The following is a 17,775-nucleotide window of genomic DNA, read 5'->3' as shown; positions in this document are numbered from 1 at the left end:
GTGCTAATCCATACATCAAATGGGCATCTTCCAACTCCACATTTGTAAACATTGCACTTACTGCAAAACCACGTTCGTGATGAATACTAACCTGTTGATGCTACATACTGATGTGCTTGATGCTTGTACTGTAGAGCAATGAGTCGCATGTCGACACAAGCACCGAAGTCAACATTACCTTCCTTCAATCGGGCCAACTGGTGGTGAATCGAGGAAGTACAGTACATACTGACGAAACTAAAATGAGCTCTAACATGGAAATTAAGCTTTTCCGGACACATGTACACATAACATCTTTTCTTTATTTGTGTGTGAGGAATGTTTCCTGAAAGTTTGGCCGTACCTTTTTGTAACACCCTGTATGTAAGTTATCTTTCATCTAATATGCAACAAGCAGAATTAGTTATTACACATTTGTTGTGTTACAACCATTTCGTTCTTTGAACATCTTTAGGTTGCTGAGTTGTGCTAAAGTCATGCCGTAATGGTCGGGTGGAAATGTGGCGAGCAGACACAAATTGCTATGAACAGTAAACTCCCATGGAGCATTCTGTGTCTACTCATGATACTTCCACCAGGTGATTGGCAGGATGTTTATGATCAGTGTTTTTGTATCTGGTTTTTAACATTCCATACAACAAACAGCTCATGGTCTTGCAGTTGCGTTCTCGCTTCCCGAGCACAGGGTCCCGGGTTTGATTCCCGGCGGGGTCAGGGATTTTCACTTGCCTCGAGATGACTGAGTGTTGTTGTGTCGTCGTCGTCGTCGTCATCATCATCATCATCATCGTCATCGTCATCGTCATTCATCCTCATTACGGTCAGAGGAAGGCAATGGCAAACCACTTCTGCTAGGACCTTGCATAGTACGGCGGTGTGGGTCTCCCGCATTGTCCCCTACGCTCTGTCAAGGAGTATGGGACATCATCATCATCATCATCATCATCGTCGTCGTCGTCGTCGTCGTCGTCGTCGTCGTCGTCATCACAACCACCATACCATTTATGGCAAGACATTAGAACAACTCCAGAACCTGAGAATAGTAAAAGAATGAAGCCAGTTGCAACACAATATGTGTAATGGTACAGCTGAGGTAGTTTTTCTTACTCATCAATGTTGTCAGCCGTGGTGCTCAGCATCCTCAAAAGATTTTGTTCTTTTTGTGGATTACATAATTTTTGTAATTAGTCAAAGCATATATATTGCAATAGAAGAAATGGTAAATAATATTCTTGAAAATGACAGTGACTGGTTTTCTGTGAGTAATTTTGCTATTGATTTTAAAAAGACACAACATATTCAGTTCTCCAAATCTGTAGGTACTACACCAGTGATAAGTTTAATACAAGATGAGGAAATGAAAGCTAGAGTGCAGACTTCAAAAATTGTAGATATTTCTATTGTTGAGAATTCAAACTGGAAGAAAAAAAAACACTTTTTGGACCTCCTATAACAGCTTGGTTCAACCAGATTTGCACTTCAAATAATTGTAAATCTTCGGTGGAATCAAATCAGCAATCTTATATATTTTGTGTATTTTCATTTAATAGTGCCATATGGAATAATGTTGTTGTGTAACTCATCATTAAGAAACAATATTATGAAAAGGAAAGTTGCCACTCACCTTATAGTGGAGATGCTGAGTGCAGATAGGCACAACAAAAAGACTGTCACATATAAAGCTTTCAGCCAGTAAGGCCTTCATCAGAAATAAATGCCAGACACAAACACACACACTCATGCAAACACAACACACACACATGATTGCAGTCTCAGGTGGAGCCACACTTGACAAAAATTCTACTGTCTCCACCTAGTATCTTTAAAGTATACCTTTGCTTCTGTTGTGTCCTTTCCTCCTCCTCCTCCTCCTCCTCCCTCTTTACCTCCATCATGCCCCCCTTCCCTTTGCTCCTCCCTGGCAGTTCCCATTCTCTCCTTGTACAGACGTGCTTCTTCTCTGGTACACACTGGGGTGGGACTTCCTCTCGGAGCCCCTATCCATGGCATCTACAGGACAAGAAGCCTGGTACTTTGAGTCAGAAGTGGGATCCACACTCTGTGGGCTCAAGGCCACTCGTTCTCATTGGATCCTGATATTTTTGGGGCTTGCTCTCTTCCCAGCCACACCACCTCTCACCCTCCAAAGGAGGAAAAGAAGATGGTAAGCCCTGTGATGAGTGCCCCCCTGTCCCCTGACATCCCAAGGGGTGTCACTCCCCTCCTTCTCGATCTGGGTCCAACCTTACATTCATGGTTGTCACTCCGCATTACTAGTGATGGACACTACTTGGCCCAATGAACGATTCAAGCCCATTTGATGTCTGTCTGCAGCCCATTTGATGTCCGTGTGCACTCTTGTACTACTCTCCTCCAATGAAACTGTAATGTTTACTATCATCACCTTCCAGAATTGCAGTCTCTTCTTTCTCTCGTCTCTTACCTTGTGTTGTATTGCCAGAATCTTATTTTGCCAACTCTTCATGGTTTCCAAGCTGCCTGCTGGAACCAGGTCAGCCCTTTGCGTGCCCCTGGTGGTGGCTGTACGTTGGGCCATGCAGACATTGTTAATTTTAGGGTTCCTCTTCAAACCACACTGGAAACAGTGACTGTTCCAATATCCACCCGTGTTTCATCTTCTCAAACACCATCTCGAATGACTTCCTTTATTTTTCGTTTCCCATCACCTCAAGCCTTTTAATGCTCCATTTAGCGAGTGGGTAGTCACCAGCATCTTTGCTGTCTGCTGCGATGTGGCTCCTGGACTGGACGGGGTACACAACCAAATATTTCAACACTTGTCAGTGGCTAGCCAATGTCATATAGTTGCCGTTTTCAACCATTTCTGTTTTGAGGGGGAATTCCCTTCCCGGTTGTGAGAAAATGCCTTTATTCCAGTTTTGATACTAGGTAAACAGCCTCTTCAGATGAACAGCTGTCATCCAATCTGTTTAACCAATGCCCTCTGCAAGGTACCCGAACATTCCCATTTTTGAAGGCTGTATTGGGTCCTTGAATCCTGGGGACTTTTGGGTTCAGCCTGGGATGGTTTCTTCCATGATTGTTCTACTACAGATAGTCCACCTGGAATCTGCTATCTGAACGGCTTTTGCCCAGCATCAACACATTGTTGCAGTCTTCTTTGACCAGCATAAAGCTTACAGTACCACATGACACTATCACATCCTTTCCACCTTACATGAGTGGGGCATTTGTGGTCCGTTCCTGATTTTTATCCAGAACTTACTTTTGTGTTGCACTTTTCAGGTACAGTTTAGCACCTCCTGTAGCATCTCCCATCTGTAGGAGAATGGGGTTATGCAGGGTTCTGTTTTGAGCATCCCTCTCTTTTTAGTGGCTATCAATGGTTGCTGTGCAACCTACAGTGTTCCACTCTTTGTATGCTGATGACTTTTGCATTTATTTCTGTTCGTCTGCAATGGGTGTCGCTGAATGCGGACTGCAGGGAGCAATACACGAAGCAAAATCTTGGGCTCTGACACAAAGCTTTCAATTTTCAACTGCCAAGACCTACGTTATGCATTTCTGTCATTGCCATACTGCACATACCAACCGGATCTGTACTTTCATGGCCATACCTCAGAGTGATTGTTTCGCTTTGCTTTTTGGATCTGGTCTTTGATGCCTAGTTGACATGTCTTCCCCATCTTTGTCCGTTAAAGCAGACATGTTGGACACACCTCAGTGCCCTATGATGCCTCAACAATACCAACTGGGGCATCGACTGTTCTACTCTGCTACAGCTTTACAAGCTTTGGTGCAGTCCTGTCTGGATCATGCGAGCCTTGCATATAGTTCAGCATCACCTTCAACATTGCAGATGTTGAACCCAATACACCATTTTGGGGTATGACTGGCCTTTCGGATTACCTTCATGATTAGCTTTCAAGCAGAGCCAGGGGTTCCACCATTGCAGGTTTTGTGCCAACAACAGTTGATCGCATATGCTTTGCACGTCTGCTGCTCCCCAGATCACCCAAATTAATGCCTCCTCTTTCCAGATATAGATATCCACCTCCTGCAACAGTGCCCTAGATGTGGGGTTACGATTGCCATCCTCACCCAGTCCCATTTTTTGGAACTCCAGCTTTCCCCTCTACAACCTCTTATCCAGGCCCACTCGCATACACCTCTGTAATAAATCCCCCATCCACAGCTCTGTCTTGACCTATCACATGGTTTGAAAGACTTGGCTCCACTTGAAGCCCTCTGCTGCCAATTCTTCTCCATTCTTGGCACATTTTGATTTTCAACAGTAGACTATGCTCATGGCTTGATGGTTGCTGGTCACACTGGCTTTGGTTATGGTCATATGGGATGTAATGTACGCTGCTCCTTGCCATATTGCTGCAGTGTTTTCACTGCAGCGTTGGTACCCATATCTCATGCTCTTGAGCATATCCATCCCTGCACCGGTTAGTCCTTCATCATGTGTAGTGATTCTTTGAGCAGTTTAAAATCTCTTGACTAGTGTTACCCTCGCCATCCCTTGGCCCTGACTGTCCAGGACTTCCTTTTTGCCATCAAACATTGTGGATGCTTGGTGGTCTTTGTGTGGACCCTGGGTCCCATTGGGATCCTGGGGGAATAAACTCACTGACAGACTGGCCAAACGGACTGCTGCCAAGCTGCCTCTTGGGATCAGTGTTCTGGCAGCAGACCTTCAATTAGTATTATGCTGTCGGGGTCTAAGGATTTGGTATACGGAATGCCTTTGAGGGCCTCTGGCTGCTTCCTGGATGGGGCACCTCACCCACCTTTCTTCCTTTCCCTCTTTTCTTCTTCCGTGTTCCTTTCTCTAGGTTTTATTGACCTTCGGTAGACCCCTGGGTTATCTTTCCTCGGGTTTTACGCACGCCATCCTTCTTTGGTGTGTAGTTTTGTTTACTTGCCTATTCCAGGTAGGAATGACTGATGACCACATGGTTTGGTCCCTTTAATCATGAAACTAACAAAGGTGTTCAAACAAATTAACAACTTCCCACCCCCATCCCTGAATATTCTGATAAAACAAGTTGATTTCATTTTTTCATGTATTTTTACTAGATGAACTGGGAGACTGTATTTAAATTCGTGTAAAACTTTCCGTCTGAACTCTGAATTTCACCTAGTGCTCTAATTATGCCATAAAGATCCAGTAACCAAAAGTATTTTCCTTTTTGTGCTGACGGAACCCCTTACATTTCTTTATTTGTCCTTAGTCTTCCCATTCAGACACAGGCAATGAGAAGTATGGCATATCACCATCATCCTTTAATAACTATTGGAACAGCACCGATATGAGATTTCTTTGTCTATCTGAGGATAGAAATGTCACAGTCATTGAGAGACAGTTGGATGATTGCTGAAAATTTTTAACCAATAGCTGTTTGTGCTGATGCAGTATGCCAGAACTTGTTGTTTAATTTCTTTCTGAAACTGGACATTTGTTTCAGTAGTAACCACTCTGAAAACTTCATTTCTTTCTCTCCTTCCTATCATAAAAATGTTCTGTTCTGACACTTAGAACCTGTGGTACTTTACTGTATTTTACTGCTCATGACAGCACCTCTTCCCCTCCCTCCCTCCCCCTCCTCCCTCCACCTCCCACCCCTAAATTTTCTGCTATTAGCCCAGCCTGTTTACTCATCCCTTTCCAGTTGAGGTGGAGGCCATACTTTGTATGATCCCATCTACTGACAAAATCAAGGGGAAGCATGTCAACATGTGACTGCACATGACATACACAGCTGTTCCAACTCCAGATTAACTCTCCTGAGAGAAGAGTTCCAATTATGGTCTTTTTCTGTGCAAGCGTTTTCTTCTGGTGTATTTTTTTCTGAGGAGTGTTATTCTGACCACCTTTCCATGCGCTGTTTCAACCACCAATGAAAAATTTTTCTTGTAAGATATGTTGCAAAGAAAATGTTAAAATTTTCTTAATGAGTTATAGCAACAGGTCAATAGTCTGAATTGCTGTTAAAAAAGAAAATAGGAAATGAGCCTATGAATAGTATCACCCCCCCCCCTCCCCTCAAGAAAAAAGAAGAAAGAAAGAGAGAAAAAAAAACAAAGCCTCCAGAACAAGTGGTCAGATGTGACTGTAACACCTACAAGCTCTGCAATTCTCTGCGACAGCTAGAACAGCTACCAGAGAGCATTGGTGTTATTCGTGTTCAATATTGTTATTATACATGGTAAGATAGGAGATGCAAACAGTGTCAGACATTGACTGTTCACTGTGAAGAACATAGACATGCCGTGTATTCATATAACATTGCATTATCAGCACTTGTTAAGTGTGTGAAAGGGACCTCATTGTGAGTTTCCATTTGGCCAGCAGGTTGAATTGCCCACTACCCAGATTTTTTGGTTATTCAGATGTGACAATGGCCCAATGTTGGATAGAATGGAAATGTGAAGGCAAGCATACTCATCAAGGTTCTAGTTGGCCCTGTGTGATCACCACAAGGGAAGATTGCCACATAATGCACAAGACACATCATAACCACTTCTCATCTGTGCGACCCTTGTAGTGGACTCTGTGTGGTATTCTTTGTCACACCTCACCATTGGTTGGTGACTGGCAGTGCCCAGACGAGGAAATCACCATCCCATGCATTGGCTGCTGTTGACACCACATCACAAATTAATAGGATTTGAATGGTATCTTGACCAGGAAGCAGCTGGCAAATGGTTCCCTATTGGATGATGACGAATTTTAGTCCTGCTCTAGCCTGGATGACCATTGTTGGTGAGTGTGGTGGTGACTGGTGGAGAGGTAACCTTCTTCCAATATTTTGGAGAAGTACGATGGTGTTACCCGTGGTGTAGTTTGGGGAGGCATCTTGTACAACTTCAGGTCATGGTTGATAGTGACTGAGACGCTCTGGTGGCACAATTGTATGTCACAGACAACCTGCATCCAAATGTTACCCTCTCGTGTGACAGTATTGTACTGACATTTGTGAATAGGACAATGCTTGTCCATATGTGCCATGTCTCTCTGAACTGTCAATATGACATTGTAATACTCTCATCCCCAGCAAGATGCCAAGATCTGTCACCGATTGAACTTGTGCAAGACTAGTTAAGACTTCAACTCAGTCCCAGTGCCAATGGCAAAGATATCAATTACCAGTTACAACAGATGTGAGCCAGCTTGCATCAGGAGAGGATACAATGATTTTAACAGCCTTTAGCTGTCCCAACTGAATCAATGGTTGTGTCCAGGCCAGAGGGGTGCAAGATCATATTGATAAGTGGGCTCATACTACCATTTTACTCAATTTTCTTATCACGTAAATGGCATTGTATACCCTCTCACGCCATGAAGTTTCATTTTGTTTGCTCCAGCCCATCTGGATGCTTAACTTTTTTTTTTATCAATCAGAGTATAGAATTCACTGATTGAGCAGCATTGTTAACTCTTTCAGCTTGGCCAACCTGAAAGTTTAATGCTGTGTGTCTTTTACTTTTATATGTTTCTATCAGTGGGATATATATTTTGAGAAAACTAAGTTGGAAGTTTCCTCAGTGTTCCAAAATTATTTCCAATACTAATCTTTCCTTTTCCAGGTTGTCTCATGGAATTCCACAGGTGAACGACATCTGTGCCATAGAAGCAGATAAGAATTTATACAAACGAGTGCAGGTGCTTTCTATTCTGAAGTATGATGCTCACAAAAATCCCACAGATGTTAAAGTAAAATTTTTGGATAATGGCCAGTACGAAGCTTGTAAGGTAACCAATACACTTAATATTACATTAATGATTACACATTGTATTTTGCTTTTATGTCTAAGATTTCATTGTCCCTGTATTTTTCCCTGTTTTGAAGTCATGAGAAAGTATTGACCTCAATAATAAGTTGCTTATATTTCTTCTTATGAGTTTTTTGAAAGCAAAATGCATTTAAATGAAAAATAAATTCTCAAAAATTTAGTAAAGCACTGTTGGAGAGGAACACTCAGAGAACAGTGATGAGAGTGAAGACAAGCTAAGTAATGGATAAATGGATTAAGAGATCAGTTATAGCTGTCAGGAGGGACTAAGAGAATTTGAGCTCTGCTTTACAAATTTTTTAATATGAAATTGTATAAAATTTTGTTACCTAAATCAATGTATTCGCCCTTCAGTGTGACACATTTTTCCTAATGATTGATGACTTGGCAGAGACCCTGTTTGTATAAATCTACATATTGACTGTTCAGAAAACATCCTACCACTAAAATAAGCTTGTTCTCATTCTGAAAATGTCTGCCACGGTATGATTTCTTCATACATGGAAAGTAGAAAGAGTCACTGGGCATTGTGTCAAGAGAATATGGGCGTGAGGCAAAATTTGATAGCTCACAGAAGCAGCACGTGTAAATGTGTTCATGCGGAATGGGCTGTGATGTTATCATGGAGCAAAAACACTTCCTGTTAATGCTTCGTCTTGATTGCCCTCTGAAAGCCCATCAGGATATTTCAGTAGCATGCTCCTCCTGTGATCATTTTCCCCTTGCAAACATATGTTAGTCCCGCACCATGCAGTTCCAAAAAAATACTCAGCATCATCTTTCTCAGTGATGGTCAGGGCTTCACCTCTTTCAGTAGGATAATTCTACATGTTTCCGCTGCTCGCTTTGTCCTTTTTCTCAAGATAATAATGACGCAACCACCCATCCATGGTACTTGGTAGCTAAAGAAACCATCTGGATTAGACTAACATAGCTGCAGTATTTCTGCTGCTGCATCATTTTGGTGCACTTTTTGAATCATTGTGGCCATTGTGAGCAGTTGTGGAATCCAGCATGTGCTGACCTTCGTCCTGCGGTCAGCATGGATTGTTGCAGCAGTTTTGCCCTTCAAATGCAGGAACTGAATTACTGCATGACCCTGCACGTTGTCTGTGGGCGCCATCATTTTGATTTGCATGTTCTAGCAACATACTATGGTACAGGAATTTCAATGCATATCAAACCAGAGACATGTACATGCAAAGAAACAAAAAATTAATCATGTTATTTTATATTTTCTTAGGTGGTAATTGTAACTTCATAGCTAATTGTAATATTATGGCTAGAGTAAGAAGTGTGTGTATTTTTGTGCCTGTGTGCACACATAATAGTCAGCGCATGTAGAGAGACATATAATTTTGTGAAATATACGTTAGGGGTAAAATTGTCCCAGCTGTGTATTCCATTGTGTAGACCACAAAGATATGCTAATAGCAGGAATGCACAGGACTCTATTTTAATTGATGTGTTATTCCTTATGAATGCTTCTACATATTTATGGAAGGAATTGTATATTAATACATTTGAATGTTGTAATGTGTATTTAAAATACTACATGTTTTTTGTATTGCTGTTGTTGAGGTTTTTCGTGATGTGCATGTTAACAATATACCACAAATTCTCCAATTTCTTTTTCTGTTTTTAGGTGTTTAGGTTGCTTCACATTCCAGAAGAATTCAGACACATCCCACCTCAAGCTGTTGATGTATTTTTGTGTCATTTAGTTCCTTGTGATCTTGACTGGAACTGGAGCCATGCAGCTAGCATGAAGGTGTATGAATGGTTAAACGGTGTAGATGACAGTGAAGAACAAGGAAAGTTCATGATAGGGAAGGTCAGTACAAGAAAATACAATATACAGTATATGCAAAATATGTGAATGGTATGTTTCATTTCTGTAGCTGATACATTTCACCTACTCTTCTTCAGTAATGTTGTTCATGTGGTCATCACACTGAAGACTTGTTTGATGCACCTCTTCATGCTAGTCTAGTCTGTACAAGCCTGTACATCTCAAAATAACTACTACAATCTATAAGCATCTGAATCTGCTTACAGTATTCATACCTAGGTCTCCTCCTACCACACACACACTCACTTCACTCCAGTACAAAATTTACTGTTCCTTAATACCTAATGATGTGTCCTATTAGTCAGTCCTTTCTTTTAATCAAGTTGTGTCATAAATTTATTTTCCCCCAATTTATTTTGTACCTCCTTAGTAGTTATGTGATCTACCCATCTAATCTTCAGCATTCTTTTGTAGAACTGCATTTCAAAAGGTTCTATTGTCTTCTTGTGTCAACTACATATCGCCCACATTTCACTTCCGTATGTCTGTACTCCAGCCAAATATCTTCTGAAAATACTTAATTTTATTTCAGTGCTAACAAATTTCTCTTCTACAGAAGCACTTTTCTTAACATTGCTAGTCTACAATACCAGAGAAGGAAAGTTGCTACTCACCATATAGCGGAGATGCTGAGTCGCGATAGGCACAACAAAAAGATTCACTCAATTAAAGCTTTTGGCCATTAAGGCAATTGTCAGCAGTATACACACACACACATACACACATAAACGCAATTTGCACACACATCTGCAGTCTCAGAGAGCTGAGACCACACTGCGAACAGCAGCACCAGTGCATGATGGGAGTGGCGACTGGGTGGGGGTAAGGAGGAGGCTGGGGCGGGAAGGGGGAGGGATAGTATGGTGGGAGTGATGGACAGTCGTGTTTCAGTTTAGACGGAGGGTAGGAGAGAAGGTGTGGTGGGGGGGAGGGAGGGGGTAAGTAGTGGAAAGGAGAGAAATAAAAGAAATTAAAAGACTGGGTGTGGCAGTGAAATGACGGCTGTGTAGTGCTGGAATGGGAACAGGGAGGGGGCTGGATGGATGAGGACAGTGACTAATGGAGGTTGAGGCCAGGAGGGTTACGGGAATGTAGGATGTATTGCATTTTATATCCTCTCTATTTTGCCTTCCATTAGTTATTTTACTGCCCAAATAGCAAAACTCAGCTACTACAATTAGTGTTTCATTTTTTAACCTAATTCCTTCAGCATTCTCTGATTTAATTTGACTTCATTCTATAACATTTGTCTTACTTTCGTTAATATTCATCTTATAATCTCGTTTCAAAACTCCATCCACTCTATTCAGCTGTTTTTCTGAGTCCTTACCTTTCCAAATTTCTCCTTGGATTCTTTTAATGCATACTGGGTGTACAGATTGACTAATATTGGGGACAGGTTACAACCTTGTATATCTCTCTTCTCAACCACTGTTTACCTTATATGTCCTTCAACTCTCTTAACTGCTGTCTTCTCTCTGTACAAGTTCTAAATAACCTTTTGCTCCCAGTATTTTGTCCATGCCACCTTCAAAATTTCAAAGAATGTAGTCCACAGAACAATGTCAAAAGTAACTTGTGAGTCACATCAGCATACTGCATACTAAAGACACAGACCACCTGCTTTGTGTGTAAATAAATTTGTCATTAAAAAGTCAAATAATAAATTGGAACATGGATTCAAATTTTCTTCATTTATTATTGCAGATCTTTGTAAGAGATTGTCTTTTATTTTCTATATGCAGCTGTTGCTGATACAGCGTCACTTTCTCATGAAAATGTATTTTGTTTACAATTATTATGTATTCTTGCATAACTCTCGTCATTCCAAATGTGACCATCACTTTATTTTTATTTAATTGTGAGGATCATACAGGCACACAGAAAAGTCAGGAAATAGCTGCCTTTCAAAGCCCTCCTCCCCAGGATCAGAAAACACCCTGCCTCCACCCCTCCTAAAGCTTGCAGGCTTTAATACCTTTTATATGTGTGTTCTCCTGCTGTGAGTACATTTTTTATCTATATAATTGCATTATATTTTCCAAAAATCGATTATTTTTGTTGATTTATTGTTGGAAGTGTTGGAATGAGGAAGGGGTTTGTCAGGGAGATCCAACTAAAATCCTGGGTTAAATCTGCAAAAGGACATTACTATGGTCAAATCAATTCTGAAAACTTTGAAAAGTGATTTGCAATTATGGGTCTCCCAAGTCTTTCTACAGTGTCAGTCATTGTGGTCGACAATGATGCATACCGTAACCGACAGATGGGAAAACACAGGAAGGATGTTTGAATGATTGCAAAAGAGGTGTGTTGCCTGTAATGAGAGCATGAGGAAGCAGGCTCTGTTTCCTTTAATTCAAGAGCATAGACCTGCTAAAAAACATATTTGATCGACAAAACGGCAAAAGAGAAAGGCCACATAGTTATCTGCTTGACACTCTCTAATTGTGATTTGAGTGCTGAAAAACTGGCATGGACAAAAGTAAAACGGCTGTTTAGGGATCACAACATTTCAGGCAACATGTCCAAAGACAATCTATTTAAGATTGCAAGGAATTACTTCTGTCAGTTACTGCTGATGACTAGGAAGGGTACTTAAGGAAGGTCCAACAACTGGAAGAAGATTATGGGAGGCGCGATGGTATCATTGAACTCTGAATAGACAAAATCAGTATTAATACTGCTGAATCAGGCAGTAGCTACAATAACACCATATGCAAAGATGAGAAATGTAATGAGACTTATTCTGAGTGATTTATGTGTGCATACAGTTCAGCGTTACATATGTGGATAAATGTTCCAAATCTCACTCATTCTTTCTTTATTGTCCAGAGTGCAAATTTTACTACTGGTTCTTTTTAATTTCAAGTTGTCTATGAGAACTGAACAGGAATTAGTAGCAACAGGACCATCATTGAACATGAAACTGTCAATTCTGCTTTCCTGAATCCTGCAAAATGATTTTACACCCATGTCTCAATTTGTTGACGTGCAATACCTAGTTGATAGCTGTTACAGCGGGTGGCTAATAGAGGGCACTTACAGTGCCACTTGGTAACAAATTATGTGTGAACACAACTGTGTTGCCAGCACTGCGTGACATTAGCTCAGTCCCCCCCCCCCCCCCTCCCTCCCCCTCTCCCTCTCCCTGTGCTGCTCCAATCCCCTCCACAGCCTGTGTGCTGGGATTCAGTGATCAGAGCTTGCTTCTTTCACTCTCTGCACCCCTGTCAGAATTTGCTCGTTTTCTTGTGAGCAGACTGTATGCTACTCACTGTATCCTTTATTTAGCTAGGAGATAACTGTCCTCTCATACAGTTAGTTTTCTATTCTATAAACAACTCTGTGTGTGATGAAGTTAATTCCAAGCCATGTGTTGTAACTTAATTTTGGTGTACCTAAAGAGTATAAATAAGCAAGATCGTGTATGTATATACACAACGGCTGTGTTGACTGCCTGTACAGAAGCACATATGAAAAAACTCACACTTTTATCTCCCTCCACTGTATTTATGATAAAATGTGAATTGCAGATACTATTGAGCCTTTCTGCTACCTTATGGCTTGATCCTATTGAATGCCATCAACTACTTCCTGCTTTGAAGACAACTGCTGTAGTTCTTTCATTGAGGCAAAAGATATTAGAAAATGACCTTGGTGTAGAAAATCCACATCATATGTCAAGGTTGTATACATTATGTGAAGAAGCTGGGTTGGTTTTGCCAGAATACTGTTCAGGTAAGCATTTTTTATTCAAATTTCATTTATGTAAGTACAACATATTTAAAGCAGTAAAATACACATGTATTAATCTTTAATTGTTAGCTTACCTCCCTGTGTTGTAACAGTAATTGCCTTGATTGTCATTTCCATTTCATATCTATTAGGTGAACCAATAGATGCTTAAATAAATTTAAATAATCAGCTTGATACTGTCAAAGTTAATGTTAAATCAGATCACATTGATTGTCTCGGCATATTTTCCTGATGATCAGCTTGCAGATGACAAGTTCCATTATATCACAGAACCAGTTAATAATGTACAAAGACTGAAAAAAGTATTTTGCCTGAGGGTTTGGAGGGGGAGGGGAGGAAATCTTTCTGAATATAGGCTGCTAATATTATGTAACTTTACTCTTGTATTACTCAAAGTTAACTGACCAGATGGACATTATGCAAGACTTCATCCATGTAACTGTACTCTACCATAGCTCAGCAGTGGCTGATTGTGCTGTTGTCCACAGCATCTGTTTAAAAGAGTCCTGTAGGAAGGGTTCTATAAAATCATAAAATACGAAGATATTACATACTCAGTCAAGACATAAAAAAAATGTGAGTAATGTATACACTTGGCAGTGAAGTTATTTCATTTAACTCAAAATCATATTACACTTCAATTAAAACAGCTTTGTGATAGAAATTTGAGTGAGTCAATTTGTAGAGGCCCGCCACCAGCCAATCTTACTTCTCTCTCAAGCATCACATGCTACCTGTGTTGCCTGTTTTGTAGGTACGTGCAGAGCTTGTCGAACATGACTGGCTGCATGCCAGCAACATTGTCCTCTGTCTCTGCAGTCTGTCAGCCACAAAGTTATTTTATTGAAGCTATAATACCATGTTCTGTTTCCTGGAGCAGATTTTTAGAATCACTGTTTTCTTCCTGTTTTCTAGCAGAGCTTGTCAAGCTTTTTATAGAAACTCAGATTTTATGCTTTGTTTACAAAGTTTAGGTGTACTCCAGAATGAAATTTTCTCTCTGCAGCAAAGTGTGCACTGATAGAAATTTCCTGGCAAATTAAAACTGTATGCTGGACTGAGATTCGGAACTCAGGACCTTTGCCTTTCGCTGGCAAGTGGTCTACCATCTTAGCTACCCAAGCATGACTTATGACCCATCCCCACAGCTTAAATTCCACCAGTACCTTGTCTTCTATCTTCCAAACTTCACAGAAGCTCTCCTGCAGATCTTGCAGAACTAGCACTCCTGGAAGAAAAACTATTGCAGACACATGGCTTAGCCATAGCCTGTGGGATGTTTCCAGAATGAAATTTTCACACTACAGTGGAGTGTGTGCTAATATGGAACTTCCTGGCAGATTAAAACTTTGTGACGGACCGAGATTCGAACTTGGGACATTTTCCTTTTGAAGGCAAGTGCTTACCATCTGAGCTACCCAAGCATGATTCACGATCCGTCTCCACAGTTTTAATTCCACCAGTACCTCGTCCTTTTTATTCTGCAAACAGTCCCCAGGCTGTGGCGAAGGCATGTCTCCACATTGTCTTTTTTCCAGGAGTGCTAGTTCTGCAAGGTCTGCAGGAGAGCTTCTGTGAAGTTTCGATGTTATAATATGAGGTGCCGGTGAGCTGTGGGACGGGTTGTGAGTCATGCTTGGATAGCTCAGATGGTAGATCACTTACCCGTGAAAGGCAAAGGACCCGAGTTCGATTCTCGGTCCAGCACGCAGTTTTAATCTGCCAGGAAGTTTAGGTACACTACTTCTTTTCTTTATGTCTTTTAGAAGGGACAATCAAATGAAAACAAGACATATGGAAAAAATAAGGGATCTGTTTACAATTTCAAAGGTAATCCCATAACTGTTCATACATTTATCCCACTGTGAGACAAAACTGTGAGTGCGTTTATGGACAAATGTTTGCAGTTGATTGTGGAACCGTGGTTGTGATGAGGCGTGCACCTCTTCATGTGAAGCAAATCATCTGTCTTCAGGGCTCAAAAAGGAAATGGCTTGGGGAGAGATTGGGATTCTATAGAGGATGTGTTAGGACTTCCTAGCGAAACATCTATAATATACTTGAAACAACTTTGGCAGCATGTGAGCGGACCCTATTCTGCAGCAGAACGATGCTGTCTGTCAACATCCTTGGGTGTTTCGACTAAATGGCATGCTTCTGTTTTTGCAAAGAGTCCACATACTGCAGTGTGTTAATTGTCGTGCTGGGTGCCAGAAAGTCAATGATCAGCGGGCCCTTGCAATCAAAGGAAAAGGTCATCCTGACTTTCCTGGATCCTGCATGCCTATTGTTTTGACTACGCTGCAGAAGTTTCCCTGGGAAAACCTGAAAACCTTACACGTCTTTCATACAGTCCCGATATCTCCCCATGCAATTTCCATATTTTTGGAGCCTTGAAGAGCAATATTGTGGCTGTTGGTTGGCTTCAGACAAAGAGGTGCAAGCGTGGGTACAAACATAGACCTGTAGACAACAACAAACATGTCTTCATGAGGGCACTGACTATCTTTTCTCTCTGTAGGATTAATGTGTTAATGTTATGGTGATTACTTTTTAAATAATAAGCAGTTTACTCTTTTTTCCACCTGTTTCATTTTCATTTGGCTGCCACTTATATCCCATCTAGTATGGGATCTGCTTGTTTGGGATTTGGTAAATCTCATTTTATTATTTAACCTTGCAGCTGGGTGTCTTTCCTGACACCTCAGTCATCAAAATACCTAAAGGGAGGGCAGTCATGTACACTATCTGTCTGTGAATCGTCTAAACTTTGTGCCACGTGTTTTCATATTTTATCCCTTAATTGGTATCATACGTCTGTGAGATGGCTGTCAAGCTTTCTGGTGGACATCCCTGCCCTTTCCGGGGTCGTTGTGCGTTTTCCCTCCATGTCCCTTTAAGCTGTGGTGCTGGCTACTTGCTGTGAAGATGGGGTGCCAGTAGCACTTCTGACCTTCAGTAAATGCACAAATTCACAGTAAAGTCGCTGTGACAGCTCTCAGAGTATGATACCAGTTGCAGGATTCTTATTTATCAGATGTGTTTACTAACATTTAATGTCTATTGTAATAATTATTGTGCAATATCTTATGGTTGTTAATGACAATACCTCATAATTAATATGTACAATATGGAACCTCCGTCAGGTCTATCTCATAATTAAAAACAGCTTGAACAGACTGATTATTCCCAATGAGTTCTGAGAGTAAATAAACCAAACTTCAAAATGCCTTTGGAAGAAATGATTTGGTTGGAATCAGATGTGAAAAAAGTATGGGGTCTCCTTTTTAATCATGATGTTTTGGATGACATTCTACAGTGGTCAAAAGATAAAATTGGTAAAACAAAAGTTATCTCAAAAAAACATATCTTTTGCACATGATATTGATGTTCTTGAACTGAATGCTTTTATAGGCTTCCTTGTATTCACAGCAACCTCCAAATATTGTGATCAATCCACAGATCATCTCTTCTCACTGGGTGGAACCAGACATATTATTTTTCACAGCATTATATGAAAACATTTTTGTTTGTATCAACAGCTCTTCTATTTGAGAGTCCAGTTGACAGAGCACAAAGGAAAAAAGGTGTAACTGCTGCAATGTCAAACTTTTTTAAAAGATTGATTGTGAACTGTCAACAGTATTACTCTCCAGGCAGTGCTATGCGTATTGATAAAATCCTAGTGCCTTTCCGTGGTCAGAATAGATTTCAGATGCACCTGTCAAGAAAATCAGCAAAATATGGATTAAATATGGTGTATATGACAGACACCAGGAACCAGTACCCATATGATGCCTGTACTGTGATCCCCAAAAATTGTGGAAGTTAACATAAAAATGTAAATTCATGCTAGAAATTTTCCAGCAATTTTGTTTCTATTTCTGATTCTTGGTCTTTTAATAAACAGTGGCGTAGTGTAGGATTAATAACAAGAGGTTTTATTTGTCGATTTTGAGAAAAGTAGGAAAGTCCACTTTTTCAGAACATAACTTGCATATTTTCAGTATTTTCCTATTAATAATTATTTTGCTTTCATATGTTTGAAAATACAAGTTGTAACTAGTTGCTGTTAATAAACAATTAATAAGTAAAGACAGTATTGTATAAATCAGCAGCTAACTTCTAAAGTCTGACAGATTCCACAATACCAATTACGTTACAAAGTTATACAATACTAGTTGAGCATTAACTGTTTTTTTATCATATTCTCTGATGTGGAATTTTGGGACCAGCCCAGCATTTGAATTCCTTAAACCATTATTAGGGGCATCAGATCTTTAAGTGCACATGGTTCTTATGAATTTTCAGTTATGAATATTGCCTTAAAGAAAATGTTTCTATACAAAATGTCAATAGTGTTATCATCAGCCTCATGT

At 40.5% G+C, this 17,775-nt stretch overlaps 1 protein-coding gene across 1 annotated transcript in view; it reads left to right on the top strand.

The window, feature by feature from the left end:
* The window catches only part of LOC124776894 (putative ATP-dependent RNA helicase TDRD12), a 451,178-nt gene that overhangs the window by 310,118 nt on the left and 123,285 nt on the right, over nucleotides 1–17,775 (top strand). The window contains exons 17-19 of the mRNA XM_047252081.1: nucleotides 7,579–7,744; nucleotides 9,431–9,619; nucleotides 13,174–13,378. Of these exons, the coding sequence (XP_047108037.1) occupies nucleotides 7,579–7,744; nucleotides 9,431–9,619; nucleotides 13,174–13,378 (560 nt within the window). The remainder of the gene's footprint in view (nucleotides 1–7,578; nucleotides 7,745–9,430; nucleotides 9,620–13,173; nucleotides 13,379–17,775) is intronic.

This window comes from Schistocerca piceifrons, chromosome 2 (genome assembly GCF_021461385.2).
Source record: "Schistocerca piceifrons isolate TAMUIC-IGC-003096 chromosome 2, iqSchPice1.1, whole genome shotgun sequence".
Taxonomy (NCBI): Eukaryota; Metazoa; Arthropoda; class Insecta; order Orthoptera; family Acrididae; genus Schistocerca; species Schistocerca piceifrons.
This window is presented reverse-complemented; position numbering and strand designations above follow the sequence as displayed.